Here is a 27,867-nt window from a genome sequence, read left to right as displayed (position 1 = left end):
AATGCGTAGTTGCCACCTTTTGTTTCATTTACCTCATTAGATTTCGTTTCACATTTCTTCACACTTCTTCACACCAAATGTTTATTAAATACTTTTCAGTTTCAACACTTTCGAGTGTTCGAAACCCGCTCACAAATAATCAAAAACTTGATTTTGAACTTTTTCTACATTTTAGCAACGCATTTCCCCACGAAATTCACTCGTTCATTCTCGCCTAAGGCGCGCCTGTATCTCGTTAATTGTGCGCTATTTATACACAAACTTGTTTATCTATTAATTTATTTATCCTTTTGTCACATTTATTGGCTGCTTTTGTCACCTATCAGGCACATAATGTTTACCGCGTCGCTGCGCGTTTGACGCCTGTCAAAAAAATGCCAAATAACCGGTGGCAGCAGTGCTCGTCGTCAGTAGTCGTACTAGATTCGTACTCTGTCATATACTCGCTTGCGGTCTATTTACATTATCATTGCGCGTAATGCTTCGACTGTTAATGCAAATCTTCGGTAATAATCTCATAGAAAAGTAACTTGTTTTGCAAAATCGCTTCGCTTCGCGTCGCGCTCAAGCTTGTAAGTCTAGCTCTATACTGAGCCACTACTAGCAGGCGGTTTGTCTTCGAGCCGCGTTTTGTGTGTAGCGTGTATCAGTGATCTCTCGCATCCACACAATGACAATTGTTGATCTACGAGTAATCGCTAAGCGTCTTTTCAGCATTTGGCTTCTGCAAAAAAATAATAGTTACACTCCTGTTTGGCGCTCTCCTGCGTCTATTGGTTATCTGGTCACTCTTATGTTACAAAACTATTCGCTGTTAGCTTGCTCATGTGTGTGTCTAGGAGAGCGCTGATCGTGGTTAAAAGCCGTTTGTAGCGTATATAATATTGGTGAGAGTGATTAATGGTGGCTGGTGGGGATCGCACCAAAACAAAAATCAATAAAAAGTCGAAAGGCTTTGCTTTCGAAAATTCTTAAGCTATAAAGCAGCCATCGAAATGGGCGTATCAAATTACACGTGTAATAAATATTGAAAGTTGTACGTGTGTGTATGAAAACAGAAGAATATTATATCTATTGATATTAAAGTCTTCCAGCGCGTTAGCCGCTTTGGCTTTTGTTGCGTTTGTTCAATTTGTGTTAGCCCTATTTAACATAAAGGTGTTAAATCTAATTATACACTTTGTCATGTGCATTTCATTTGTGCGCCTAATAATACTATTATTAGCTTAGTGTCAACGTCTTTATTAGGTTCGGAACGTGCATGCGTTTCAGTTTGGTTTTGCCTTTAGATTTTAACCGAGAAGTAGAGGGTTCACTAAGTTTGAAACTCACAGCAGAAAGATTTTCATCAGAAGTTTTATTTTATTTCCATTTAAGGTTGAGAGATCTGCTGAGTAGGATTCAGGCAGAACTACCAAGGAATTCAACTTTTCGGATATGTGTGTTGCTGCTGGCTTCAAACGAAGCAAACTATCCTTTGTCGCCAAAATCTTGACACTTCCATCGTTTGGTATGAATTTAAAAGACTTGTATACATTTGTTGTCCCAGACTCTCTGAACTTGACGCTGCTTCCCCTTGGGAGATATTGAAAGACTTGACAAGAGGAAAACAGCCAATGAAAGTTTTGGGTGAAGTTTCTAGGATATAGAATATAATAGAAATGAATTCTTTCCCAACATAAGAACTTACTGCACTCAGATGAATTCCAAGAACCTGCTGGTCGACATTAAGGCGAAGCGATCCCTCTAGAATGATTTCTTTCACTTAGCAAATTATCTAAGATTTATAGGAATGAACTGCATCAATTTATGCATAATCGAAGTCAGAGCTAAAGGCTAGCTCGCATTCCAAAGTTATCAGTGGTTAATGAACCAGAATTTTTAAAGATAGAGAAGGAAGAGTGGTCTCATTGAGATTAGTTTTGAGTTCAACTTCTTGTACTGATGCTGCTGCCGAAATAAAGGAAGAAGCCAAAAAGGTGAAATCGGAGTTAGTAGAAGGCAACGATAAGGATTTCGCTCTACAGAAAGCCGAAGTATCTAATAATCTGATTCCTCAAAACAGAGATCTATAGGGGAACAGTCTCGAACTCTTATCATGTATACTCCAGTTTGTATAATATTATAATGAAGTGTAAGCTCTTTTCCAAAAGTTGACTAATTCAAAATGGTACATTGTGAGACGACATTTATATATCACTGAGAATTTGTGATTATTTCAGTACGGAACCCAAACTGACAGTTGAGAGATATGGAAGTTAGAACATTTATATTCTTAAAACTGTGGCATTGGTATTTGTATGGCCCAGAATTGTTAGCGCAGAGAAAGTAGAGATCATCTAAACATTCTTCACCACTAACATTCTAATAGATTACTTGTGATGGAATCGGCTCAAGAACTCATGATGTATCAAAACCCTCACATTCGACCTAACTTGGTGCGCTTTTCTTGGTCTTGGCTCATGAGGCAGTTTTCATTGGGATGCTTGAGCTTTGGTTTCCAGGTCATAACCATAAACCCATGATTGGTTACCAGTCTTGATCCTATGGAACAGGTCTTGGCCGTTGCGGACTGAGACCAACGTACCCAGAGCAATGTCAAGGTCACACTGGTTGGCACAAAAATCAATGACAAACCAAAGACCGTCTATGCGCAACAGCTGTCAAAAATTAGGTAAGCATTGAAAATAGCCGACCTTGACAGCACAAGTAAGAAATATGAGTACCAACATAACGCCAAAAAACAATCGAAAATCTAATATAGAAAAATTCAAAATTCGCTATACTTTTTGTACAAACCTTGTACAACCAACGGAACTATCAATTTAGTGAAGGTAACTTTTGGTGTGCACATTATTTTACGTCGATGTTCTTTGGTGTGGTCTACAAGTTTTTCCGATTTAACACCGCTGGACAATTTTTGTGAGGTTATGTGAAGTCGATTGTCTAAGCAGATAAGCCTGAGACCTTTAACGCCTTGGAAGATAATATTTGGCGCCTTATTGCTGACATATGGGCCCAATTGCAGAAAAAAAGTATTCCGACAATGGGCTTTTCTTCAGAAATTTAGAGCTCGACATCTTTCGCTAGTTCGTTCGAATGATTTTGGTGGATATTTTAGGTATGAAACGCTCGACTCATTCGGATAAAGCTGACATTTATACAAAAAGAAACTCGTAAAACCGGTCTCTTTGGACATGCTTGACAGTGCGAATTCCGATCTCACATTCATGGAGAGCATTATAACTGCTGATGAGACAAGGGTTTATGAGTTTGAAATGCAAACAAGTCAACAATTATCGGAATGGAACCCGTTTTCAGTCGGTCGAAGAGATAAAAAAAAATTCGCTGAAGACCATCGCAAAAAGGACTTATAAAAAGTGTTTCAAGGACTGGAAAAATCGTTGACATATGTGTATTACAGCTGGTGGGGATTACTTTGATTATATATATAAAATAATTAAATATTTTGCATTTTATTTACAAATTCCGGGTACTTTTTTGTCACAATGTAAAGAAATTGTTTAAAATCAGTGCTTAAAAAGTTTGGTCTGATTTTATTATCTCTTATAATAAAGAAAAAGTACTTTTGCAACATTTCTTAAAGAATCGCAAAAAAAGATTTCCATATGCTCATTCGAATTATGGGGAGCCTATTAAGAATGTTACTGTCATGAGCTCCGATAATTTTTGAATATCTACGTGTACTCTCTCGCCTTTTTGATCACAATTTGAAGACCATCTGCCCATCAAACCAACTAGCAACAAGCTGTCATTGGAGTTACCTGAGAAATTCTTACTATATGAGTTTAGAACTTGACCGAACTGCTGAAATTCCAAGCCCACGTAGTATTTTTACCCACACATCTCAATATACTTGTATGTAGATACATATGTACATAAGTATGTATATAAAGCTATGCATGTAAATATGTATATTAGAACACCATAAATATGCATAAATTGAACGTGTTTCTTTCGATCTTGACTACAAAAAAAAAACAAAACGTCAAAAAGTTATAGTCTAACCATATCCGTGTCTATTCGTCGTTCACGGCGCGTTAAAGAGCGGCTTGCGTACGTGCCTGTGTTTTTGCCGGCGGAATTCACGGACTATTTTGGAGCTTGTTGTTTGGAGATATTTCACTTTATACTTTATATACATATGTATATGGTGACTGTTTTTGTTTTTATATTTAGTTATTAATGTTTGTTTTATTTAGTTATATTTGTTTGAGTTTTTGTCGCTCAGCCGCATTGAACGCGCGCATGCGACGCTCTCGTGTTGGACAAGTCGAATGGAAGATCTTAGATTTTTTCTCAGTGCCAGCTGGATTTGTTGTTCGCTATCAATTTATTTAGTGTTGTTTGCAGTTGTTTTTGCAACAGTTAGTATGTTAGTTGTTGCTATTGCAGTTATTTTGTGAGATGTGGCTTCGGTTTTGGCTGATCGCCTTTATAAAAGGCTAGTGCTGGGGATTTTTGTGTTGCTTGACTGCTTGTCGACTGGATTGCTGTTGTTGTTGTTGCAGCTGTTGTTGTGCGATGTGGCTTCTGCGAAGCTATCCAACCGGTTACTTGTTCGCACTGTTTTATTTCTGTTGTTATTACAATTTGTTTTTAATAAAATTTCTACATTTACGAGGGCGTGTCGGGTGTTAAATGATATTGATGAGCACATTAAAAATAAACCGTTATAATATCGAACTGGAATTCAGAAATGGTATCAGTATTGCAATCAACTTTGGAATCGGTCGCCAATTAAGAAGTAAAGCAGAATAAGAGCATTTTTTAATTACTTTTTTTCGAAATTTCCCCAACCGACAGAGGAAATTTTAACTACATTTCTGCTGATTAATTACCGACAGTTTCGTCGGCTATGACCGCGTAAGCGGTGCCTACACCATTAAAGAAAAAGACAGAATAAGAAGAATGTCGTCGGACTTTAAAGTTAGTAAACGATATTTCTTTCTTCTTCATATCAAGGAGTCACACCTTTTCCATAAAGCAATGTACTGGGGCTCGATTCAACGAGACCTGGCTTTTAAATAAGGAAGAGGGCAAGTTAGGTTTGGTAAAGAGAACGGATCTAAGAGGAATCTTTCTTGAACAGCTTAAAATTCCGGTCCGTTTTGTTACTTAAAAAATAGATCATAAGACCCTTACAAGTAGAGCGCTTTGAGTCTATCAGAAAATTTGCTGACACGGCTAAGTTCTTTATACGCTATCTCCTCATTCGCCGAAGGTAAGACTACTGATATGTTTCATCTTTAATCTTGCAAAGTCTAGACGATGGAGGAGAAAGTGTCTCACCCTCTTCCATAAGTTTTGACAACTTGCAGACTTTTAGCCGCGCCGCATGAATGATGAACTTTGCTATGGGAAATTAGTTCAGAAGATCTTCTGAGTTCTACTCTAGGCCAGAGGATTTTGCAGTCGCACAGGAGCGGATTGCGATCCAGTGGTGGAACGACTCGAATCCATTCCAATGCGAGTGTGGCTAGAGTGCCACACGATTCTGCAGAAGGCTCTCCACGCGACTCTCTTGTTTTTTTTTTAATTTGAACTTTTATACATCCAGCCCAGCCGAATACAGCGCCTAACCGTCACTAGAACCATTTCTATGGGCTTTCTGGAAAAGTCTTCTGCTCTAAGATCTGATCTCCGTTAACTCCGATGTGTATCAAAAGGGTTTCCCTTTACTGTTCAGAGTTTTGAGAGGACAGGAGCTTTTAAGACACACAGAGCTAAAAATATCGACGGGCTCATCAATCGCACCCGGGGTTGGAATCGAGTTCATGTCGAGCTGTTCGAAGCTTTCTGCAGTACAGGTCCCAATTGGTATTACTGAAGTTCCATAAGAAATATCTTCTCGAATATATTTTATGAGTCTTACAAGCACTTGCTTGGGCCAGAACTGAAAAGGAATGGGTTAGCAAAAAACACAAGGTCTTGATATCATTCATAAAGAATGAGTCAATATCTTCATTTCCTCGCTGTTTGCAAATATAGTTCTAGGACTCCAACCACCATCTATTAGATAAAGTTTTAGATGGTTTAACAACAAAATTAGTCAGCGGTTTGCAATATTTCAGATAAAAGGTCAGTCAGAAATTTGACAACTTTCCACAGTTATTTTAATGACAGTTATAAGATTTTCCTCGATCACTATAAACACTTTGATTTACCGTCTTTCCGTCAAATTAAATTTAAATGATTTGCCATCAATCTTCCCGATTCGCAAATTTATGATTACCGCGGCGCTCATGAAACAAATTCCGGTTTGCCTGTAACTAACCCTCGTAAATTGTCGCCACTTATATTACAGTCATTGCTATTCCATTTGGTGCGTTGGTGACATGTTTGTAACCCGAGCAACAAGCAGCTAACCAGTCAACCCATCATGGGCCGCCTGCCAGTCAGTCAGTTAATCGGTGAGCACGTTCGTCCACATCTTTCGATGCACCTGTTCAACCACATGCAGGAATATGTGTCTTCGGTTTTACATATGTATATGAAATACTCGTAGCTATAAATATTGCCGAGACCGCTTGTTTGTCTGTCAATTTGTGTGCGCAAATCTATACATACATATATGTATATATATATAGTATATATGACGGTACCATTAAGTCTTTCTTGCGATGGCAAGTGGCCACCTAGCGTTCAAAGTTGTTGAAGATGTTGAAGACTACAAGTGTACAACAACAAATATTACATATATGTATATGTACATATGTATTATGCTAATACATACATACGTATTTGTACGTGTTTACGTAGATAATCCACGTTCGAGTAGTATTGGAGCATCACTTCACGTCACTTTGCGGCGCGGGTGTTCCGGGTCGGTGGGTTGTGGGGGCGCTGCGCTGGGTAGGTAGGTCGGCAACATTGTCAAGTGGTCGGTGACTTAACATGTTTTTGTTATTGTTTTTACATTTTTTCTTAAATAATTTTGTTATTCTTATTTTTTGCACAACAATTAAATAGAAGAAGAAATAGAGATTTTTAGCTAAAAAAGCAAAACAGAAAACAAAAACAATGGTAGATTGAAATGAAGAAGCAACAAGAATAAACACGATAACAATATTAATTTACAATAACAGCAAAAATGGCGGAAAACTTGTATTGTGTGCGAATAAAAGCCAATATTATGAGTAGCTTGAGGCAGAGAAAGAAAATAATAAGATAAATAAATTTAATAAAATTATCACAGATCGAGTTGGTGATTGTGAGTTTGCCATAGCACGACTTTAGTGATATTATAACAACAACAACAACAACATATATACATATATAACTAAAATGTATGGTTTAAGCCCAAGTTTCTGCTCTGAGTTGTTGTGAAGAAGTAGTAGAATAGAATTGTTTTCTAAAATTAGATTAACAGTCCCAATTTAACCCGGATCTTGAATAAATTTTTTCACAACGTTTCTAAAATAAGTGAATTCTTAGTCAATAGTAAGAATTAACGAAGCTAGAATACCCTTTACATATAAAAAGCTTGCTTGAACAATAAACCCAGTGAGATAAAATCTTCTAAAAGAGATCAGAGAGAGTCACTGTTTACAGTCATAACTTCGAAGACGTAGTTAATTTCATCTATCTTTGAACCAGCATTAACACCAACAACAAAATCAGCCTCGAAATTAAACGCAGAATAACTATTACCAACAGGGAATACTTTGGATTGAGTAGGCAATTGAGAAGTTAAGTCCTATCTCGACGAACAAAGACCAAACACTATAAGTCATTCCTGCTATATGGTGCAGAGGCATGGTTGATGACAACATCTGATGAGTCGGCGTTACGAGTTTTCTAGACAAAGATTCTACGGAAGATTTATAGCATTGCTCATTGGAAGCGGTGAATATCGCTGTCGATGGAACGCTGAGCTGTACGAGATATACGGCGATATTGACATACCAGTAATTCAGCGTATTAAGGATAGCGGCTACGCTGGCTAGATCGTCCGTATGGATGAAAATTCGCCCGCCGGGGGAAGCAGAGGAAAAGAAAGACTGTTGGTAAGACTACGTGGAGGAAGACCTGGGAGCACTTAGAATCTCCAATTGGCGCCAAACAGCGAAAAGGAAGAACGACTGGCGCGCTGTTATAAACTCTTCTATAACCGTGTAAGCGGTGTCTACGCCAATAAAGAAGAAGAATTTCATACTAAAGCTCTCGGGTCAAATTTGTAGTGTCATAAAGAAATAGCTGTCAAACATTCGCACGACTAACTGTCACATCTCGCTCAAACTTCGTATCAACTCCGAAAGTCAAGATGTTTCAGCGGCAAATACCATACTTCAACTCAAAACAGCGTATCTCGAGCTCGCGAACTCTGTCTGACCAGCCAAACGAACAGCTACATGCACGAACTTATTCGCCTGCGCCAGCAATTGACTACAATACGAATATAATAATAATGATAATGACGAGAATTTCGATTACAATAATAACATTATGCGCTTGTAAATAACATCTACTGATATATATATTTATCTGTAGTTCAATTATAGACAACAATAGTACCAACAAGCGGACGGGCAGCCAGCACCAATGGCGGTGTGTGTTTTTGCCTTCATATCCAACTGTTTGTTGCTGTGTGAGTAAATGTTGGCGGCAAAAAAAGCGGGTAACTAACCGTGATACTCAGCTATATGGTTATCGAATCATGTTGTTGGCAAGTATTTATCTCTAATATTGTAGAAAAATGTGTGTGTGGATATACTATTTTATAGTTTTTCAATAGAATGTTTAAAATTCCGTGAATTTATTTTAATACATGTTTTTTTTGTTTTTTCTTTTTTGTTTGGAGAGCAATAATACGAGGAGAATCTGCCATTTAAATGAAGTGTAGAAGTATTTATCGTATAAAGTATTCATTATAACTACATATGTATGTATGCATGTATATGCATGATGCTGGTATTAAACATCTAATTTGCCTCTCGAATTCGGGCCTCGTGTTTTGATCGTGCTCTAATATAATTTGATTTAAAATATCTTATAAGTATATCTTGAAAGCAGAGAAGCCCATCTTCGCTTTAAATTTACTGAGAGAACTACCTTCAGTTCGGTAACACATTTCTTGCCTTTTTGAAGCTTATAAAGACCCCCATTTGTCACATAGACTTAAACAGCAGTTATGGATTCTGGACCAAAACCTATCTGTCCTTAACAGTCTGATAAAGGCTAGTTAATATTTTAAATATTCCTGAGAGAACCATTTACCGTCTGTAAAGTATTTTTTGTCATCTTGTAACCAATAAAGCCATTCTTTTGCGTAACAGCAGGAATAAACTGTGGATAAAAACCTCCAGAAAGACTAGGTAATCTCATGAGCATCCTTTTGTTTTTATCGAAAAAGTACTCTGAGAAATTGACAGTCAACATTTGCTTCAACTATAAAAAAAATATGTATAATCACTAGAACGGATCGATTTATTTAGAATAAAATCGCGTATGCGAAAAATATTCAAAAGATCATTCTGAACAATTCTGCCTAAAGGAGTTTGGCTCCAAAACTGACGAAAAAAATTTTATAATACTTAAAAAACTTCGCTTTAAAATTCGATGGCCCGAAATCTGTTTTATACTTATAGTTTCTTAAGCAAAGTTGTTTAGAATGATCCGTAGAACATTTCTATAAAATAATAATAATAATAGCCCGGGTTCAAAAATTTGTAAATATTTGTATTTCTTTGGTCGGAAATAAGTCCGGATTTTTTGGAGCTTCGAAGAGATGTTGAATAATTTGTCATGACTTAATATGTGACTCTAAGACAACGAGACAACTCATAGACAACGATAAGATTCGATGAGTCAGTCATTAGTGGGTCAGAGGGGTGTTCCCTAACCGGTCCATATGCCTTAATTTCTGTCTCTAAGACGTCATTAGTGGGTCAAAGGAGTGTTCTTAACTGGTCCATATGACTTAATATGTGTCTCTAAGATGTGGACAACGATAAGATTCGATGAGACAGTCGTTAATGGGTCAGAGGGGTGTTTCTTAACCGGTCCATATGACTTAATATGTGTCTGTAAGGCATAGGCGGCTATAAGATCCGATGAGACAGTAATTAGTGGGTCAAAGGAAAGTTCTAACCGGTCCATATGACTTAATATGTGTCTCTAAGATGTGGACAACGATAAGATTCGCTAAGACAGTTCTTAGCGGATCAGAGAGATGTTCTCTGACAGGTCCATATGACTTAATAGGTGTCTCTAAGATGTGGACAACGATAAGATTCGATGAGACAATTCCTAGTGGGTTAGAGAGGTGTTCCCCACCATCCATATGTCTTAATTTCTGTCTCTAAGACGTAGACAACGCAAAGATTCGAAGAGACAGTCATTAGTGGGTCAAATGAGTTGTCTTAACCGGTCCATATGACTTAATATATGTCTCTAAGACGTTAGTAGTCGAACGATAGATTATTGGATCGGTGGACTTTCTACATTCTACTTGCCTTTAATAGCAGACGAAGAAGAATGCTCCCACATAAGACGCATCTACGTAACCGAAGCGGACTGAGATTCATTCCTCAAAATTATATCAGAAATGCTGTTAACTTATGGTCAACATAATTGGCCTACTGAGCGTCTATGCGCAACCACCCACCTTGAGACCCGACATTCATTTTTGGATAATATTCGACCGAATAGACCACGTCCAGCACGCAGTGAAGAAAAGATGGCAGCCGTTGCTGAAAGTGTACACAAAGATCGTGGAGAGTCGATTCGGCACCGTATGCAGCAACTCCGACTGACGTATGAAACGACTTAGCATTTTACATCGGGTTCTCAAATTGAAAGCGTACAAAATACAGCTTGTGTAAGAACTTAAGCTGTTCTTACCAAGTGACATCGCTTCGCTCTATGGGCTCTTGAAAAGTTCCAAGAAGATCCGACGTTTTCGAGCCAAATTTCGTTCAGCGATGAGCACCACTTCTGCCTTAATGGGTATGTAAACAAGCAAAATTGCCGCATTTGAGACAAAAAGCAACCTGAAGCGATTCGAGAGCTGCCATTTCATCCAGAAAAAACAACGGTTTTGTGTGGTTTGTGGGGCGGTGGAATCATCGCTCCATATTTCTTCAAAAATGATGCCGGTGAGAACGTAATGGTCAATGGCGACCGTTATCGCGCGATGATAACCGACTATTTGATTCCTGAAATTGAAGCTCATGATCTCGACAACATTTGATTTCAACAAGGCGGCACCACTTCCCACACATCACATCAATCAATGAATTTACTGAGAGAACACTTCGGTGAGCAGATAATTTCACGTTTTGGGTCTGTCGATTGGCCACCAAAATAGTGTAATATCACACCGTTCGACTTTTTCCTGTGTGGATATGTAAAGTCTGAAGTCTATGCGGATAATATCGCTTTGCCTCAGGCCTTGGAGCAAAACATTACGCGTGTCATTCGCCGGTTACCAGTCGAAATCTTCGATGAACTCATCGAAAATTGGACTCTACGGTTGAAGCATCTGAGACGTCGCCGTGGTCAACATTTGAAAGAAATAATCTCTAAAGATAAATACCAAAGAACGCTCTTTCGACTGATAATAAACATTCCCCATTAAATTTCAAGGTTTTGTGTTTTTTCTTTAAAAAAGAAGGGAATCTCGAAATCACCTTTTAGAACCAACGACTGTCACATTAGCAGAATTTCTCTAAACTGTGCGTGTAAAGTATGATATTACAACAAGACAACCGTCGCGTCACGCCACTGGAGTTGAACCCGGTTTTATCTAGTCTTAGACTAACATTTCGCCGATTTATTTCTGTTTAGTATATGGATTCGTTGAAAACAACTTGACTCGTTTAAAATTATAAGTGGAGCAACTCGGAGATTAAAAAGCAAAAACTCATTCGAAAAAAAAAAAATTCCGGAAACACGCAGTTCGAATATTCGATACCGTAAAGTTCAATTGATGTCTGGCTGTATCATTAAACCTCACATAGTTGTGATTGATAAAAAATTATAATATTGAACCACAAAACGTATGTATTTATTACTTGTATAATGAGGGCAAAAGAATGAAAAAGGAAATTTGAAAAAATTCCACAGATATCTGCATGTCTGCATAAAACTCGGGCACAGTGAGCTATAAGCAAACGAAAACTGTGACAATATTAAAATTATTTCAATATTTCTTAAAAAATTATATATACATGGATCCGTGTGTATATGTATTTGAATATTATAAACCAACTCAAGTTTACGGCTTATTAATCACCTTTTCTATGGAATTTCCACGTCTATCCGCAGCAGAAGTTACTCGTATCCACTATGCAAACCAGCAGCCGATAAGCACATTTTCTTGATTTGTTGAAATTTCTATAAAATTACGCCGCTTCGGAACATTCTTATTGAACAGTTTTCACAATATTCGCAATTATTTTGATTTTACGCGCAATTTGCCTTATCACAGGCGTCTGGCCGTTAACATATGTTTGTGCAACTCTAGTAAATATTAAAATATTTGCATATTTGTATGTACATATGTATGTATGTATGAATGTACGAATGTAACACAAAGGCGCTTGTGTAAGCTATTGGCGCGCTGTGGGCGGTATGTCGAACGCTTGCGCACAGCAGCAGACCGCTGCGAATGTGTAGCAAAAAAAATAAAATAGCTAAACTGTAATCAAAATTTTAAACAAAAAATTCATGAAATTCGCCAAAACGTTTTTACGCACAATCAAACTCTGGCGATACGCTGCGCCTTTGCAGTTATCTACTTAATACGCCAGCGCATATTCGCTGCGCCGTTCAGCTGACTTTAGTACGAGTATGAAATCATGAGAACAACACACTTGATGCTGCAACTACTACACAATGCAACAACAACAATAATAACACAATAGTAATAACAATTATGAACAACAATAACAATAATAGGCGCACAATCAGCACGGCGCGGGTTGAGACGTGGCACGCGCTGCTCGAGACGGCGGATATGATGGAGCGCAGAAGAAAGAAATCCGCAAAACAGAAAAAAAAAATTAAAAATAAATTCCAATATAAACTCGATTTACGCGACGACTATTGTTCGTTATAAACGCTCCGCTCTGACTGCGATTGAAATTTGTCGGTGCTTAACCGCTGAGCGTTATAATAACTACGAACGCTACGACGTTTGTGATCAGCGTTGCTAGACGACGAGCAGCGTAGTAGTACCGAGCCGAATGCTGCGTGTATATCCAAATCGGTCAGCGTGTTGTCAGTAACTGTTCAAATGACGTTCAAGAGAAAGAAGAGTCGCTGGCATAAACTAGTACTACTACTACAAAGGCATTTGTCTTGTTTGTTTGGAATAATATATTGGAAGCTGAGGTTGGAGCAGAAGCAGAGATTGGAGCTGAAGCAGAGATCGGAGCAAAAGCAGAGATCGGATGAGAAGCAGAGATTGGAGCTGAGGTTGAGGTTGGAGCTGAAAATAATGTTGGTATAGAAGCTGAGATTATAGCAGAAGCAGAGATTGGAGCTAAGGTTGAGGTTGGAGCAGAAGTAGAGACTGGCGCAGGTTGGAGCTAAAGCCGAAGTTGGAGCAAAAGTAAAATTGGAGCTGTGATTAGGGTTGGCGCTGAAGTAGAGACTGGAGCAGTAGCAGAGATTGGAGCTGAAGCTGCGGAGCAGAAGCAGAGACTGGAGCAGAAGTTGAAGATGAAGCTAAGATTGCAGCAGAAATTGCGACTGGAGCTGCTGAGGTTGAATTCGAAGCAAAAGCTGAGATGGAGCAGAAGCAGAAATTGACTGAGAAACTGAGATTGGAGCTGAAGCTGAGGTTGAAGCATAAGCTGAGATTTAGCTGAAGCTGTAATTGAAGTTGAAGGGTTGGAGCTGAAGCTGGTCCCAGCGACGTGGTTGACAAGTGTGTGGCGAGTGCAATGAAGCGGTAAGTGTGAGTGTACGTACGCAGTTCGCGCTATGCTGTGATAAACAAGTGCTGATCGGCTCTCTGCATACATATCAGCTGCCAAATTTAATGTATGTATATGTGGCTGAATGTGTGTAATTTGAACGATATTAAGTCCGCTACGCTCTTGCTGGCTCTACCAGAGTCAGAGCTTGGCGTAAACTTCAATGCATGGCTGTAATTGGCACTAGCGGGTGGTGTGCACTATAGACGCACTCTCCGCGCTCAGCAGCGTCAACGTAAACAACTGCGTCATCAATAGCATCCACAAGATTTGGAGTACCAAACATGCAATATACATATACATAAGTTTCAGAGTCCATATACTCACTACTTATATCGCTTGCTTTCACAAGTGCTCTCTCCCTCTCGCTCTCTCATTGCTCTCTGCTGTAAAATGTTGTAACTCGCGCTCGTAGTGATCTTCGTACCGTTTTCGTATTTGTTGAAGTAAATAGTTTATTTGCATTTAATTGAAGTTCAAGCGAACGACTCACGACTCGGTTTACACATGGCTGCCTTGCGTACTCGTGCTGTATCTGCCGACTTGTTGACAACAGCTTTACACAATAGTTGGGTCAACCACTACTACGGCTACTGCTATCACTACATATGTATGTATGCCCAGCATATCCACCCCCATTATTAAAATGTTGAAATTAATCTGATAAACAATTTAACTGATTATCGCTTCATTGGAGTTGTTGTAAGCGCGGTGGCGCACACCGTCACCGAACCTAACTGCTTGCCATGTCCACAATTTGTCTATACATGCGTGTGACTTCTTGATCTTTATATGAAATTGCAGCATGAGAAGGTTTTGTGCTCGTTGCACAGAACTTACGGGCCTTTAATTGAATTTAAAAGACAAGCTCGGATTAAAGCTGTAAGCGCCGGTTTCTTCTTATGGAGTTTGAGTGACAAAGTTTTTACAAATACTTGTGGCATGATGTTGTTTGTATTATTGTATTCTATAAGTGTTTTTACAATATATACATAGGTAGCGTCTTAGAGGCATAAATCTTTTATTTCAAATAAGAAAAGAGTAATCTTCGGTTAAGCTAATCTCCACAAGAGATTTCGTCAAATAAAAAAGTTTTTCTGACAAAGACTTCAGTTTGATCGATGAGTTTGCATGACAGCTACCATATAGTATATGCCGTGGTTGTCCGATATCGGCGATTCCAACGAAGGAGCAGCTTCTTGGTGACCGATCGATATCTTAAAAACTGAATGACTAGTTCGCGTATATACAGGTAGATGCACAGACAGACGGACAAACTTCTTGGCAAACTTAATATATGCACTGTTCAGGGTATAATAAATAATATAAAACGGTCTACAGGATTTCCCAGTTCGTAAACTGATTTAAAGTTTAAACAACTTCTCAGCTTAACACGACATCGTCTTGGGAAGACCATTCTGTCGATCTACTATTGCCAGTGTTCCTTCGAAGGATTTCTATTTTCGAAATGGTCAGCCGCAGCTAGATTTTCTATTAACCATTTATTCAACTTAAGCAGCAGCAGAAAATAATTTCCAAATAGTTTTGAGGAATGCCCGAAGATTTTAACCTTAACTGGATATAAATACAGCTCCCACGACTCACTTAGATGTGACACTCGACAGCTTTTGCTCCTTCACTCCTCATACGACCGCTATTATTGCAACCAATATCCTCAAGTCGCTGGCGGGCAGCATATGAGGAAAAGACAAAGAAAAGTTGTGGGGTACATACAAGGCAATCGGTCGGCCGGTTCTTAACTACGTCGCACCAATATGTTCGCCTGGATGTAGTGAAACGCATACGAGGAAGCTTCAGACATACCAGAACACTGCACACCGGACTATAACGGGATACCTCTTTACCTCCCTTATCGAAAATCTGTACAGTGAGGCCTGTGTGCTCCCAGTTAATATGTACTTATAACGAGCAATTTTTGCAGGGTTGTTTTCGTAGAAGCTACTCCTGCAGTCACCTTCTTGCAGTGGAAGCGCCTCCTAGGAGCATCAAGAGGTTCTTTCTAAACAATGTCGACGACATAAGACAATTCCCCGACTACACTTCGGACGCAACTAACTTCAGACATGTACTGACCGCCATAAACACCTTCACCGTCTCCCTCTCAGTGAATAACGTTCTTGGAGTTAAGCCACCGCTCATTGCAGATGACGCGCTCGAGTTACCGCGAGAAACGAGAGCGACTCTTGCGCAGCTTCATTCTGGATACTTTAGCAGGTTAAACTCGGACTTATCTAGAATCGACCTCGACATACCAAATATATGTTTACAATATGACGAGTCCATGCATGACTTTAAGCACTTCTTTGCATGCCCAGCTAACCCTACACATTAGACATCCCCCCCTATGGTTCGACCGCGTCGAAACAGCACGTTTCCTGAGCCTACCGTTGGATTAACTGGATGAGAACTTATCTGAAGCTTATCGCCCTAACGGGAACTAGATAACTGTTACAACAACAACAATAATGGCTCCCTACGTAACAAATACGGACCTGGACTGTCATTTCGGCAGCTTCTCTCCAAATTACCCCAGGGTTATATTCTTACGCTACAACAACAACAGGCAGAATATTGCGGGAATTGTAGTCTAACGGTTTCTAACTCATTTTACACCTCTTACACACTCATCTTACGTAACCTGAACGGACCTGGACACTTTATTCGGCCAAGGCCTGCCAACTCGGCAGAATTTTGCCGCTACAACAACTACAACAACCCCTTCGAAAGAGCTTGTTTCTCGTTGAATGACTTCGATGGTGTTGTTGTTGTAGCGGTAAAAAAAAAAATCAAGTAATTTGGAGGAATGCTGTCGGTTTGACAGTCCTGGTCGTATAAAAATCCGGGTCCGTTCCGGTTACGTGGACCCGACTTCGATGATAAGTCTCTAGATACACAGTTACAACAACAATAACCTAGGTAACGCATGGGAAGGCACATTACTGGCTATAATTATGGGTACCAAAAGTTCGTTCCATTAAAATGAAGTTTTCAAACATTTGTTTTATAACAGATAAAGATAGACCCTATGCATCCATCGTTTTAAAAAGACAGGAAAGTGTTTGTAGATATGTCTTAATCATGATACCATACCATACCTGTAGAAGCTGTACTTTACCGTTCCCACAACAGTCGGGTCTACGTAACCGGAACGGATCTGGATTATCCGGCCAAGGACTGTCAACTCGGCAGAATTCTGCCGCTACAACAACAACAAAAACAACAACAACAAGCTGTACTTTAGATAGTCCGGAAAATCTCATACATTTTGAGATTAAGTGAATAAAGTGTAACTACAATTTTTGTAGTTATTTTTATTACCTATTCCTTTGCTATAAAACTTTTTTCCTTCGCACCCGGAGTTTATTAACCCTTAAAAATCCAACCACCCTTCGCCTTCCCGAACATAAATCGTCCTTATATAATTTTCCCTTACATTTTTGTTATTTTATCTTGCTTTTTCAGAGGGTTTATCTTACTATGGTGTTTTTTACTTTAAAAAATTATCCTCTGGTCTATTTAGACTTCTTCCTTTTAAAATTTTCAAAATGAAACGATCATTAAATAAATTTTTAGAGTGAATTTCCACAATTGTTTTATTTTAAGGACAAACGTTGTAGTAATGTTTACGTTTGCACTGCAGACATAAACATTTTCTTAATTAATATGTGTGCTAATTAAATTATGAATACTCGCGCACAATACATTGTTCGAAATTAAATTTAAGGTAAATTAAAATTTTTGAGAATTTGTTCCGCTTCTTTGCTCTCTTTAATAGTGCTGACGATATCGGTGATAACTGGAAGAAATAGAGAAAAAATATTAATAAATATTTATGTTTATACAGAAAATAAAAATATTTTAGAGAAAACACAGAAGCGGTACTACATAACCTCAAAATATTATATAAAGAAGCAATCAAAGATTGTCACTCTAGCAACGTTCAACAAAACTTTTTTGAAAAAAGTTTTAAAATGCTGCTACAACAACAACCACTGCTACATATACTACCAGAATAAGGTACTATTTACTAACTTTTTCGTTCATCAGCCGACATAAGCAGTGATAATATGCCAACTTGATTATTTTTGCTGATTTCCAAAAGTGTGCTAGCGGTAGCTGCATCTTTCTGCACTAAGTAGAAGTCGCGCATTGTGTGTAACAAGTCCGTAAGCGTGTCCGAATCGAAACCAGCGCCGAGTACTTTACGTAATTGCGTCACATTAATGCTCTGTGAAAGGAAGAATAAAGTAAAAAGCCTTAAAAAAGGGGCTCAAGAAATAACAACTTAAATATTTGTTGGAAAATAACAGTAATTACAAAAATGTTAAATAATAAAACAGCAACGGACATACCTTTAAGTATTTGTACTTTTGCGCAGGCGTTAATTCTTTCCAATTCGAGTAAAATTGCGCTGTAGATGTGGGCGGAGGTGGTAGGGGGCGCTAAAATGAAAACATAAATTATTATGTTTCAATAAAAATATAAATAATTGTGATTAAATTAATGTTAACATAAAAATTAAATGTAGAAAAAATTAATAGTACACAAAATTAATAAAAAAATTAATAAAAAAAATAATACAAATAAATTACAATAAAAAAATGTAAAAGTAAAACATAAAATTAAAAACATAAAACAATAATACAATGAATTGTCTTCAAGCAAACTGTTAAATTAACTCAATTGAACTCAACAACGTGACAATGAAATAAACTTTCATACAAACATACAAGACGCATTTGTTAAATTTAAACACATATTTTATTTTGGGACAATTTATTAAGTTTATAGCCACTATATAAACACAAAACAAATCACCAGTAAACAAACTAATTTAATAATACTACTTATAACAAATATTTTTATAACCAATTTGTTATTGATTTTGTAAAATCTATAATTCTTTTTATATTTTGTTTGATTTTTTTTTAATAATAATGGCTATGAAATCGTTAACATATAATAAAAATTTGTGCTTTCAAAATTTTTTTGGCATTTCACTAGATTGGCACTAAAACATTTGAAATTTCTAACAAACTACTTTTGCTATTTGGCACCATTATTCATTGACAATTACCCATAAATTAAACAATTAACCATAAATTAGATTTCCCACAAAGCGTATACTACATATTTGCTAACAAGTTGAAAAATAAATAGTAATAAATACATAATTGACTTATTTCCGCAGTCTGCGTTTAAACAAATTTTGGCTACTCTGTTTAATGGCGTCAAAAAATCGTATCAATATAGCAATTAACGCGGTGAAAAAGGAAAAAAATGCGCTTACGTTTCCACTCAGTAATTGCACATCCCGGCCGGCCGTCGCGCTAGATCTATTCACTTCGATCACTGAGGTTTTTTGGTCATCTTTGGTATTTTGTTTTTCATTAAATTTATTTGTAACTTTACTCAAAGCTGCAGCAGGTTGGCCGGGCGTTTTGTCAACGGCATTATTAGACTTCTTAACTTCGACGAATGGACCACAATTACTATTAAATAATTTATCGATATCTTCATCGGAGATTTTCAAATTAGTATTTTCACAATTTTTTGTATCTTTTGGGCCAATCACATCCGCGATGGGTACACGTCGAAGCGGTTTATTTGAACGTTTGTTTGGCGGCTTATCAATTGGCAGTATGTCAACCATGTCAGCACGCGGCGCGCTAAAGTTCGGACCCTTGGCGCTTTTTACTGAAAAAAGAAAAGCATAAACAATATAACATAAATTTTAAGCAGAAATTGTCGCAAACAGTGGACAAAAATATATTTTCAATATATATTTATATAAACGGCGCGACTAATATTAGTAATTTTATTCTTAAGCATTTTTGTCTCATAACACTACTCAAAATTGGCTTGTACTCACCATTTTTTCGTAATCTTTCGTTGATGCGTTCCAAACTTTTATTCGCTTCACCATTTTTGGGTTCGATCATAAGCACAGTCGTGCAATCTTTAAGCGCATCCATATCATTGCCGAGACACTCATTTGCCTGCATGCGCCGATAGTAAGCCTTAACGGATAAACTGTCGATTTCTATGGCTTGTTCACAATCTTCAATGCATTCATTATATCTAAATAAGTAAAAAAATGTTAACATTGTTTTTAAGAAGTGAGAAATGTAACAATTTTTTTACACATTTCCTTTCATATTTATTACTAACCTTTCCAACTTCAGGTAGCACAACGCGCGATTGCAAAAGTATATGGGATCCTCTGGGAATATATCAATTGCGTTGGTGTATTCATTAATAGCTTTTTCATATTCGCCCAGCTTAACATGCTTGTTGCCCTTATCTTTTATTTCATTAGCTTGTTTACGTTTTTCCTCGTTGACATCAAGCGGTTTTTCTAATTTTTCCGTAGGTGTTGTGGCTGGTATAAAATACAAATAAATTAGATGTACAATTTACAAATAAATCGCATGCTTACTACCGCTGGAACTCGAGGGTGAATTGTCATTATCCTTGGCAACGGAGTTTGTTCTAGAACTTGGCTGTTGTTGTTGTTTTTGCTGTTTGTTATTTTGCGCAGGTTGTTTGTCTGCAAGAACATGACTTCGTATTGGCACATTTACTTGCTGCTCATTTTTAAGAGAAATATTATTAGTTTATTATACATAATTTATTTAAATAATATTCATTTACATACCTCTTCTTTATCCACGTTAGCTGGACGTCGATGTAACTCCTTTTCTTTGGCCTTCATTTCCTGTTCCCAACTATAAAGATCATTTAGTGTGTTTCGCATCTCCTCCGCATTATTGCGCACTTGCAACTGAATTTCATGCGATTTTTTCAAAGCATCCATTTTATTTGCTATTAACTATTTATTTATATGACAGTTATTTAGTAAAAATATTTAATAAAACTGAAAGCGCGCTGAAAGCTATTAAATTGAGTTGCTTTGTTTTCTTGCTGGTTCAATAAAACGAACTGTCATGTCACGTTGGTGCTGTTCACATCAGATGTTTGACAATCCATTCACGATGGCTGCGTTTAAAGTGCAAATATATTGATTTGTTGGAGAAAAAACCTAAAGGTTTTTAATGAAATTAATTATATTCATAATAATAATGTTTTATATTGCCAAGGAATTGTTTATTTCATGATTTTAAAACGATTTTAATTGTGAATGACATACCTCATTCACAGGTGGCGCTGTGTACACAGCGTTAGCCTTGTTTACAACTACAAAGTTGCGGCACCATTTTGTTCGAAAACAGTTATTCGTCAAGTTCAGTGCAAATTTAGTTTCGCGAAGTAAAAAATGTAATTTAATTGGTTTATTCAACAAAAATTTACAAAAACTGTGGTGAAATGTTTAAAGTGATGGTGATATATAGTTTTGTTGTTAAATAAAACTTCTAGCTGCAGTTTTATTATTCGGTGCCAGCTCGGTGCAGGAAACTGGAAATATTGCAAGTTTTGAACAAATATCCGTTTCCTTAACGAAATTTTCGGTTTACATGTTCATTAAGACGCAAATTGGTTGCAAAAAGTGTTAAAGAGTGCGCAAATATGAGCTACGGACTAAATTGGTTAGCGGAGCGCTAGCGCTCCACAAGTGTGAAAAAATAATACGAACAAGCGCGTCATAACCCAACAATCATACCCAGATGTCGCTGTATGCCATTTTAGTGAGTTACTATTCACAGGTGGCGCTGTACAACCCGCATTAGTAGAGCACACAATTATAAATTAGCGACACCACTTTGTGCGGAAACATTTATTCCTTGTATTCAAAATAGTTTTAATAAAATATCCGTTTCCTTTATGTTAGTTTCCCTCTCCGGGTCGAATGTATCGAAAATTTGGAAGCAAAAAATGTAATGAATTGCGATAGCTTGCGCTGCAAATTAACTTAGTGAGAGAAGTGCTAGTGCTCCATACATATGAGAATAAAACAATCGGGACTAGATAATTAAATTCTTTGTGATAAAATTAATCATATCAGAAATGCAGATCTTGTTGTACAATGTTACTATTGCTACAAAGTCGGATATGATCTACGTTGTCGCAAACAGTTAAAATTTTTGGAAAACTTTAATTTGACGAAATGCAATAGTCAAATCTGTGTTATCAACCATCCTATTGCTGGCCGGCGATTCAAAGCAGCATATTGTAGATTTAATTAAATTACTAAATGGAACTATGAAATTGTAAATATTAATGAAAAAGTTAGAAATGCAATTTTCATGCGTTTTAATAAAATAAAATTAATTATTTTTCTAAAATTAAAGAGTTATTAAAGACAAACAACTTAAATACATATGTGTGTAAATATCGTTAGAGAGGTGAATAGCGAAAATCAAATATATAGTATGTGTTAATATACGCGCGTGTGATGTCGAAAACTATAAGGTTTTTTTTGTCTGTTTTATTAATATTAAGTTAAAAATTAAAATAAGTGTAGTGTAAAGTGAAATGCAGAAAAAATACAAAGTATGCAGTATGAGCTGACGAAAAAATTTGGAATGCAGATAATGATACCACCAGAAATCGAACAGGTGAGTGATAATAAAAAATAAATTACTGTACTAGGAAAAATGGCATAAATTTGTATAAACATGTAATGGAAAAATTTATTTAAAAAATGGCAACAGTAAAATTTTTGTGAATAATATATTTATTTGTGTACTCATGTTTGTATATGCTGAATATAATTTTGTGCTACTGATTTTATATTGTAAATATTATAGGAAGTGCTATAAATTTACTAAATGAGTCGCCATATTTTTTTTCGGTATGGTAGTATTTGTTGGTATGGCAGTATTTGCTGGTAAGGCGGTTTCATTATTTTTTTTTGATTTGCTTAGAAATTTTGTATATACATTTTTATAGTTGAAGTAAATTAAGCTTCTGCATGTGTTCTGAAATTTTTGGAAAAAAATATTTTAAACTCGGCCTTTGGAAAAAATATGCGCTCGCGTTGGCGGGATAACTCCTTACAGGATAATATAAAGTGGAAAATATGTATGTGTTTTAGTAATTCTTAACTTAAAACTTGGATGAAGGAAAAAAACTGATAATTGGATTTTTGGCAGACATTTTTACAAAAAAATGAAAATTCTGTGAAAATGGCGCGACATTTTTTCCACATAATTGTAATAAAAAAAAACCTTCGTTCAATAAAAAACATTTTTTGAAAAGCGTAAACCCATGTAGACCCATAATTTTTAAACTTGTGTACATTATTTTCTAATAAATTTTTTAGAAAAATTTTTTAGAAAAGAATTTATTAATTTTTTTAGTATAGTTACATACTTATTGATATAGTCATCATACATATATGTATGTAATAGGCTTTCAGTGTCATAACATATTTCCCACTAAATTAATATTAGTCCTACCACGAGTTGCACTGCCCCATAAAATAGGCGCGAAGCCCCATTTAACACTTACTTCCACAACCATTCACTAGAAAGCATATACAAACATACATACATACACATATTGTTTTACTCGCGCATATCAAGACCACCGTACCGCTTTTACCGCTTTATCCATTCCGTCACCATCCGCATGACACTTCAGCATAGAGAATTGACGTGCGCGCCTGATTAGGGAAATAATTATACCATCGCGACTGCTGAAAAGTGAAATTAATTATTTAGATGTACTGCGCTATAGCTATACTATGCACATACTTATGTATGTATACAAGTATGTATATGTATGTATGTATGAACGACTTGTGGTGAATTCTGGCACTTGGACGAGGAAGAAAAATTGCAGTTATTAAACTAAGTTTACATTTTTCACACAAAATAACTTCATAACATTGTGAAAATTCTAAATTGTGTCTTAATGCGAATTTTATGCATCGCTGATGTTATACGAACCTATGCAATGTTCTTGAGTGTGGCTGCTGATTGCTCTGCTCACGGTTCGTACGCTCGTTAGTGTATTAACATATCCCTATAATTTTATGCATAAGAAGAAGTCGTATTAATAATGCGAACACTGGTTTATTTATATAAAAAACGCATTTACAGTTAAAATTTATTTTTTAAGTCATTTGGATGTGTGATCTTGTTTATTAGACCCTGAACTGTGCATATTAATTTTGTCATGGAGGTTGCAACACCCAGAAGGAAAGGTTGGATACTCTAATAAGTATACATACTATACATGTACATAAATACATATATATACGTATACATACATACATATATATATGTATGTATGTTTATGATTAGCATAAATAGCTGAGTCGATTCAGTCATGCCCGTTTGTCTGTCTGGGTTTGTGCGAAATTTTTGAGATATCGATATGAATTTTTTTTTGTACCTACCCATTCTAGGCGCTTGTTGTTGTTGTAGCGACAGAATTACACCGAGTTGACAATCCTTGACCGGATAAAAAATCCGCGTCCATTACAGTTACGTAGACCCGACTGGCGTGGAAATGGATTCTAGGCTTTGGAAACATACATACAAATGTATGTATATACTAAGCACAACTTGATTTTCATTATATGAATATTTTAGAAAATAAAATATGGTAAAATAAAAAAATAGCGACTTCCAAAGCCCACTAACAAAGTGAAGAGCATGCTTTGCGTCCTGAGAAACTCATGTTATTCAAAATTACATATAATTACGCGTCTTTTTTTTAGTTTAGTTATACATTTGAAAAAAAAAAATCCAACTACCACAAATGTTTCCTTCCAATCAAAGGCAAATGCAGCGGCAATGAATCCACCTTTGTCTCGTTGCCCCAGAAAATTGTCTGTCTGTCAGTTGGGATGCTGTCGCTCCGATTGGCACAGCGTCTGGCTTGCTCGACCAGCTACATAATTACGCATCACTTTTCCTTGCGCTCTTGTATTATTATAATTTTTTGCAAATGTTGTTCGTTTTGTATTTGTTATCTCGTTCTTTTAAACTTATTTATGAACTGCGTAACTGAACTTGACCCACAGCGTGTGAGAAAGTTATGTTAGAAAATTGCGTGCGTGTTAATATCTTTTTTTTGTTATTCTTTCAGGTTATTTTTTATTTAATTTTTTGATTGTACATTGTTTTTATATCTGCAGGATTGCGTGTTTCCTTTTAATTTGCAGCATTATTATAACTTTAAGAGAATATGGCAGTAAGAGTTTAATTTGACTGAAATTATGGGGTTTTAAAATTTTTAAAAATTCGTTACTTTTTTTGTTGCTTCCATATATTTTTTGCACATAGCGCTTATGCTAGAAAAAAGCTTCAGAGAAAATACCGTATGGATGTAGTACCGCACCAATTTTAGTGTGTTCGCTTGATAATTCGTTTAATTATAATAATTATAACTGTAAAACAAACAAAAGAGAAAAAATACATAAAACAAAATATAAAATTAAATAAAAAATCAAATTTAAAATAATAGTACTACTTCTAAGAATAATAATTTTGAGTTCATACTATATTGGCACATATATAATCAAACTGCTTTAATTTGTGATGTTTGAATATAATAATTTTAAACACACATGAAACATTGAAGATGTAAATTTAAGGGCTTGGTGTTATAATTCCTTTATTTAGTAATAAATGCTGTTATACATACATATATTAAATAGAATCATAGAAAAAATCTCTTCAGACTATTTGTTGTTGTAACGTTAGGAAAAATTTTTCAAAATTATTTCGAAGAATGTTGAGGACTTGACATCCATTATCCGCTTAAAAATCTGACTCCCTTCCGGTTACATACATACATATACTCAATTGTGGACAGGGTTGTGACTCTCTTTCATTTGTGATGCTAACTCTTGGAGATAATGGATTATGGCAATTTCAATCGTTTTTTTTTTTTGTTTTTTTTGGACGATCATTAGCTTGTTTGGTTTAATACCTCCTAAGCAATATCTACCTGAAAGGATATACAAACTTGAATCTTCATTCATTTACTGAACTTACAGCTAACAAATGTAGATTTTATACTTTTTTCCAAAATCTAAATTGGTTTAGTATTAAAGAGATTATACATATATTATAGAGAAAAAGTAAGAAAGAGCTAATTTCAGGTATAACTGAATATTTCATCCTCTCACAACTTGCAAGATATGTAATTTCACCAAAAAGTATACGTTTTTACCCCGGCGTCTATTGAGTCCTCTCATACTATCGCCAGTCAAAGATTTTATCTCTCTGGCGTATTTAGTTATTGTTTTATCGCACTTTTAGTAGTTTTTAACTTCTTCTTCTTCTTAATTGGCGTAGACACCGCTTACGCGATTATAGCCGAGTTAACAACAGCGCGCCAGTCGTTTCTCCTTTTCGCTACGTGACGCCAATTGGATATTCCAAGCGTAGCCAGGTCCTTCTCCACTTGGTCCTTCCAACGTCTTCGTCTTCCTCTGCTCTCCCTCCGGGTACAGAATACTTTCAGAGCTGGAGTGTTTTCGTCCATTCGGACAACATGACCTAGCCAGCGTAGCCGCTGTCTTTTAATTCGCTGAACTATGTCAACGTCGTCGTATATCTCGTACAGCTCATCGTTCCATCGAATGCGATATTCGCCGTGGCCAACGCGCAAAGGACCATAAATCTTTCGCAGAACTTTTCTCTCGAAAACTCGCAACGTCGACTCATCAGTTGTCGTCATCGTCCATGCCTCTGCACCATACAGCAGGACGGGAATTATGAGCGATTTATAGAGTTTAGCTTTTGTTCGTCGAGAGAGGACTTTACTCTTCAATTACCTACTCAGTCCGAAGTAGCACCTGTTGGCAAGAGCAATCCTGCGTTGGATTTCCAGGCTGACATTGTTGGTGGTGTTAATGCTGGTGCCTAAAATGACAAAATTATCTACAACTTCGTAGATATGACTGTGAACAGTAACGTAAGAGCCACGTCGCGAGTGCGATGATTGTTTGTTTGATAACAGCATGTATTTCGTCTTGACCTCGTTCGCTATCAGACCCATTTACTTCGCTTCCTAATCCAGTCTGGAGAAAGCAGAACTAACGGCGCGGATGTTGAGGCCAATGATATCAATATCATCGGCATACGCCAGCAGCTGTACTCTTATAAAAGATGGTACCTTCTCTAAGTATTTAGTTCTGCAGCTCGAATTATTTTTTCCAGAAGCAGGTTGAAGAAGTCGCACGATAGGGAGTCGCCTAATCTGAGACCTCGTTTGGTATCGAACGGCTCGGAGAGGTCCTTCCTGATCCTGACGGAGCTTTTGGAGTTACTCAACGTCAGTTTACACAGCTGTATTAGTTTTGCGGGGATACCAAATTCAGACATCGCGGCATAGAGGCAGTTCCTTTTCGTGCTGTCGAAAGCAGCTTTGAAATCGACGAAGAGGTGGTGTGTGTCGATTCTCCTTCACGGGTCTTTTCCAAGATTTGGCGCATGGTGAATATCTGGTCGGTTGTTGATTTTCCAGGTCTAAAGCCACACTGATAAGGTCCAATCAGTTTGTTGACGGTGGGCTTTAATCTTTCACACAATACGCTCGATAGAACCTTATATGCGATGCTGAGGAGGCTAATCCCATGGTAGTTGGCGCAGATTGTGGGGTCTCCTTTTTTATGGATAGGGCATAGCACACTTAAATTCCAATCTTTGGGCATGCTTTCGTCCGACCATATTTTACAAAGAAGCTGATGCATGCTTCTTATCAGTTCTTCGCCGCCGTGTTTGAATAGCTCGGCCGGCAATCCATCGGCCCCCGCCGCTTTGTTGTTCTTCAGGCGGGTAATTGCTATTCGAACTTCTTCATGATCGGGCAGTGGAACGTCGGCTCCATCGTCGTCGATTGGGGAATCGGGTTCGCCTTCTTCCGGCGTTGTGCGTTCACTGCCATTCAGCAGGCTGGAAAAGTGTTCCCTCCATAATTTGAGTATGCTCTGGGTATCGGTGACTAGATCACCTTTAGGGGTTCAATAAGAGTATGCTCC

The 27,867-nt window shown here is 37.1% G+C and overlaps 2 protein-coding genes and 1 long non-coding RNA gene across 5 annotated transcripts in view; 1 reads left to right on the top strand and 2 right to left on the bottom strand.

Annotated features, from left to right (window-relative positions):
- LOC120771649 overlaps positions 1–13,210 on the bottom strand; it is a 41,762-nt gene extending 28,552 nt beyond the window's left edge. Inside the window, exon 1 of one of the 2 annotated variants that reach the window (XM_040099761.1) lies at positions 12,260–13,210. The gene's annotated coding sequence lies outside the window, so the exon portion shown is untranslated. Of the gene's footprint in view, positions 1–32; positions 1,443–12,259 lie in introns of those variants that run through there. The other variant, XM_040099762.1, reaches the window with a different exon arrangement.
- Positions 13,211–17,529: 4,319 nt separating this feature from the next.
- On the bottom strand, positions 17,530–20,895 carry LOC120772215 (RNA polymerase II-associated protein 3). 2 transcript variants are annotated; one of them, XM_040100695.1, is made up of 8 exons: positions 20,626–20,895; positions 20,407–20,554; positions 20,139–20,349; positions 19,840–20,048; positions 19,258–19,664; positions 18,320–18,409; positions 18,000–18,195; positions 17,530–17,763 (listed from the first exon to the last, which is right to left on the bottom strand). In XM_040100695.1, the coding sequence occupies exons 1-8, from the start codon at positions 20,782–20,784 to the stop codon at positions 17,687–17,689; spliced, it is 1,497 nt and encodes a 498-aa protein (XP_039956629.1). In that variant the 5' UTR covers positions 20,785–20,895; the 3' UTR covers positions 17,530–17,686. The 2 variants fall into 2 exon arrangements, with proteins under 2 accessions (XP_039956629.1, XP_039956630.1); XM_040100696.1 differs by having other exon boundaries at positions 20,410–20,554.
- Positions 20,896–22,252: 1,357 nt separating this feature from the next.
- The window catches only part of LOC120770308, a 383,384-nt gene continuing 377,769 nt past the window's right edge, over positions 22,253–27,867 (top strand). The window contains exon 1 of the long non-coding RNA XR_005704923.1: positions 22,253–22,483. This is a non-coding gene — a long non-coding RNA (uncharacterized LOC120770308). The remainder of the gene's footprint in view (positions 22,484–27,867) is intronic.

The sequence above is a fragment of the Bactrocera tryoni genome, chromosome 3 (assembly GCF_016617805.1).
Source record: "Bactrocera tryoni isolate S06 chromosome 3, CSIRO_BtryS06_freeze2, whole genome shotgun sequence".
Lineage (NCBI taxonomy): Eukaryota > Metazoa > Arthropoda > Insecta > Diptera > Tephritidae > Bactrocera > Bactrocera tryoni.
The sequence above is the reverse complement of the archived record's forward strand: the minus strand, read 5'-3'. Positions and strand labels throughout refer to the sequence as shown.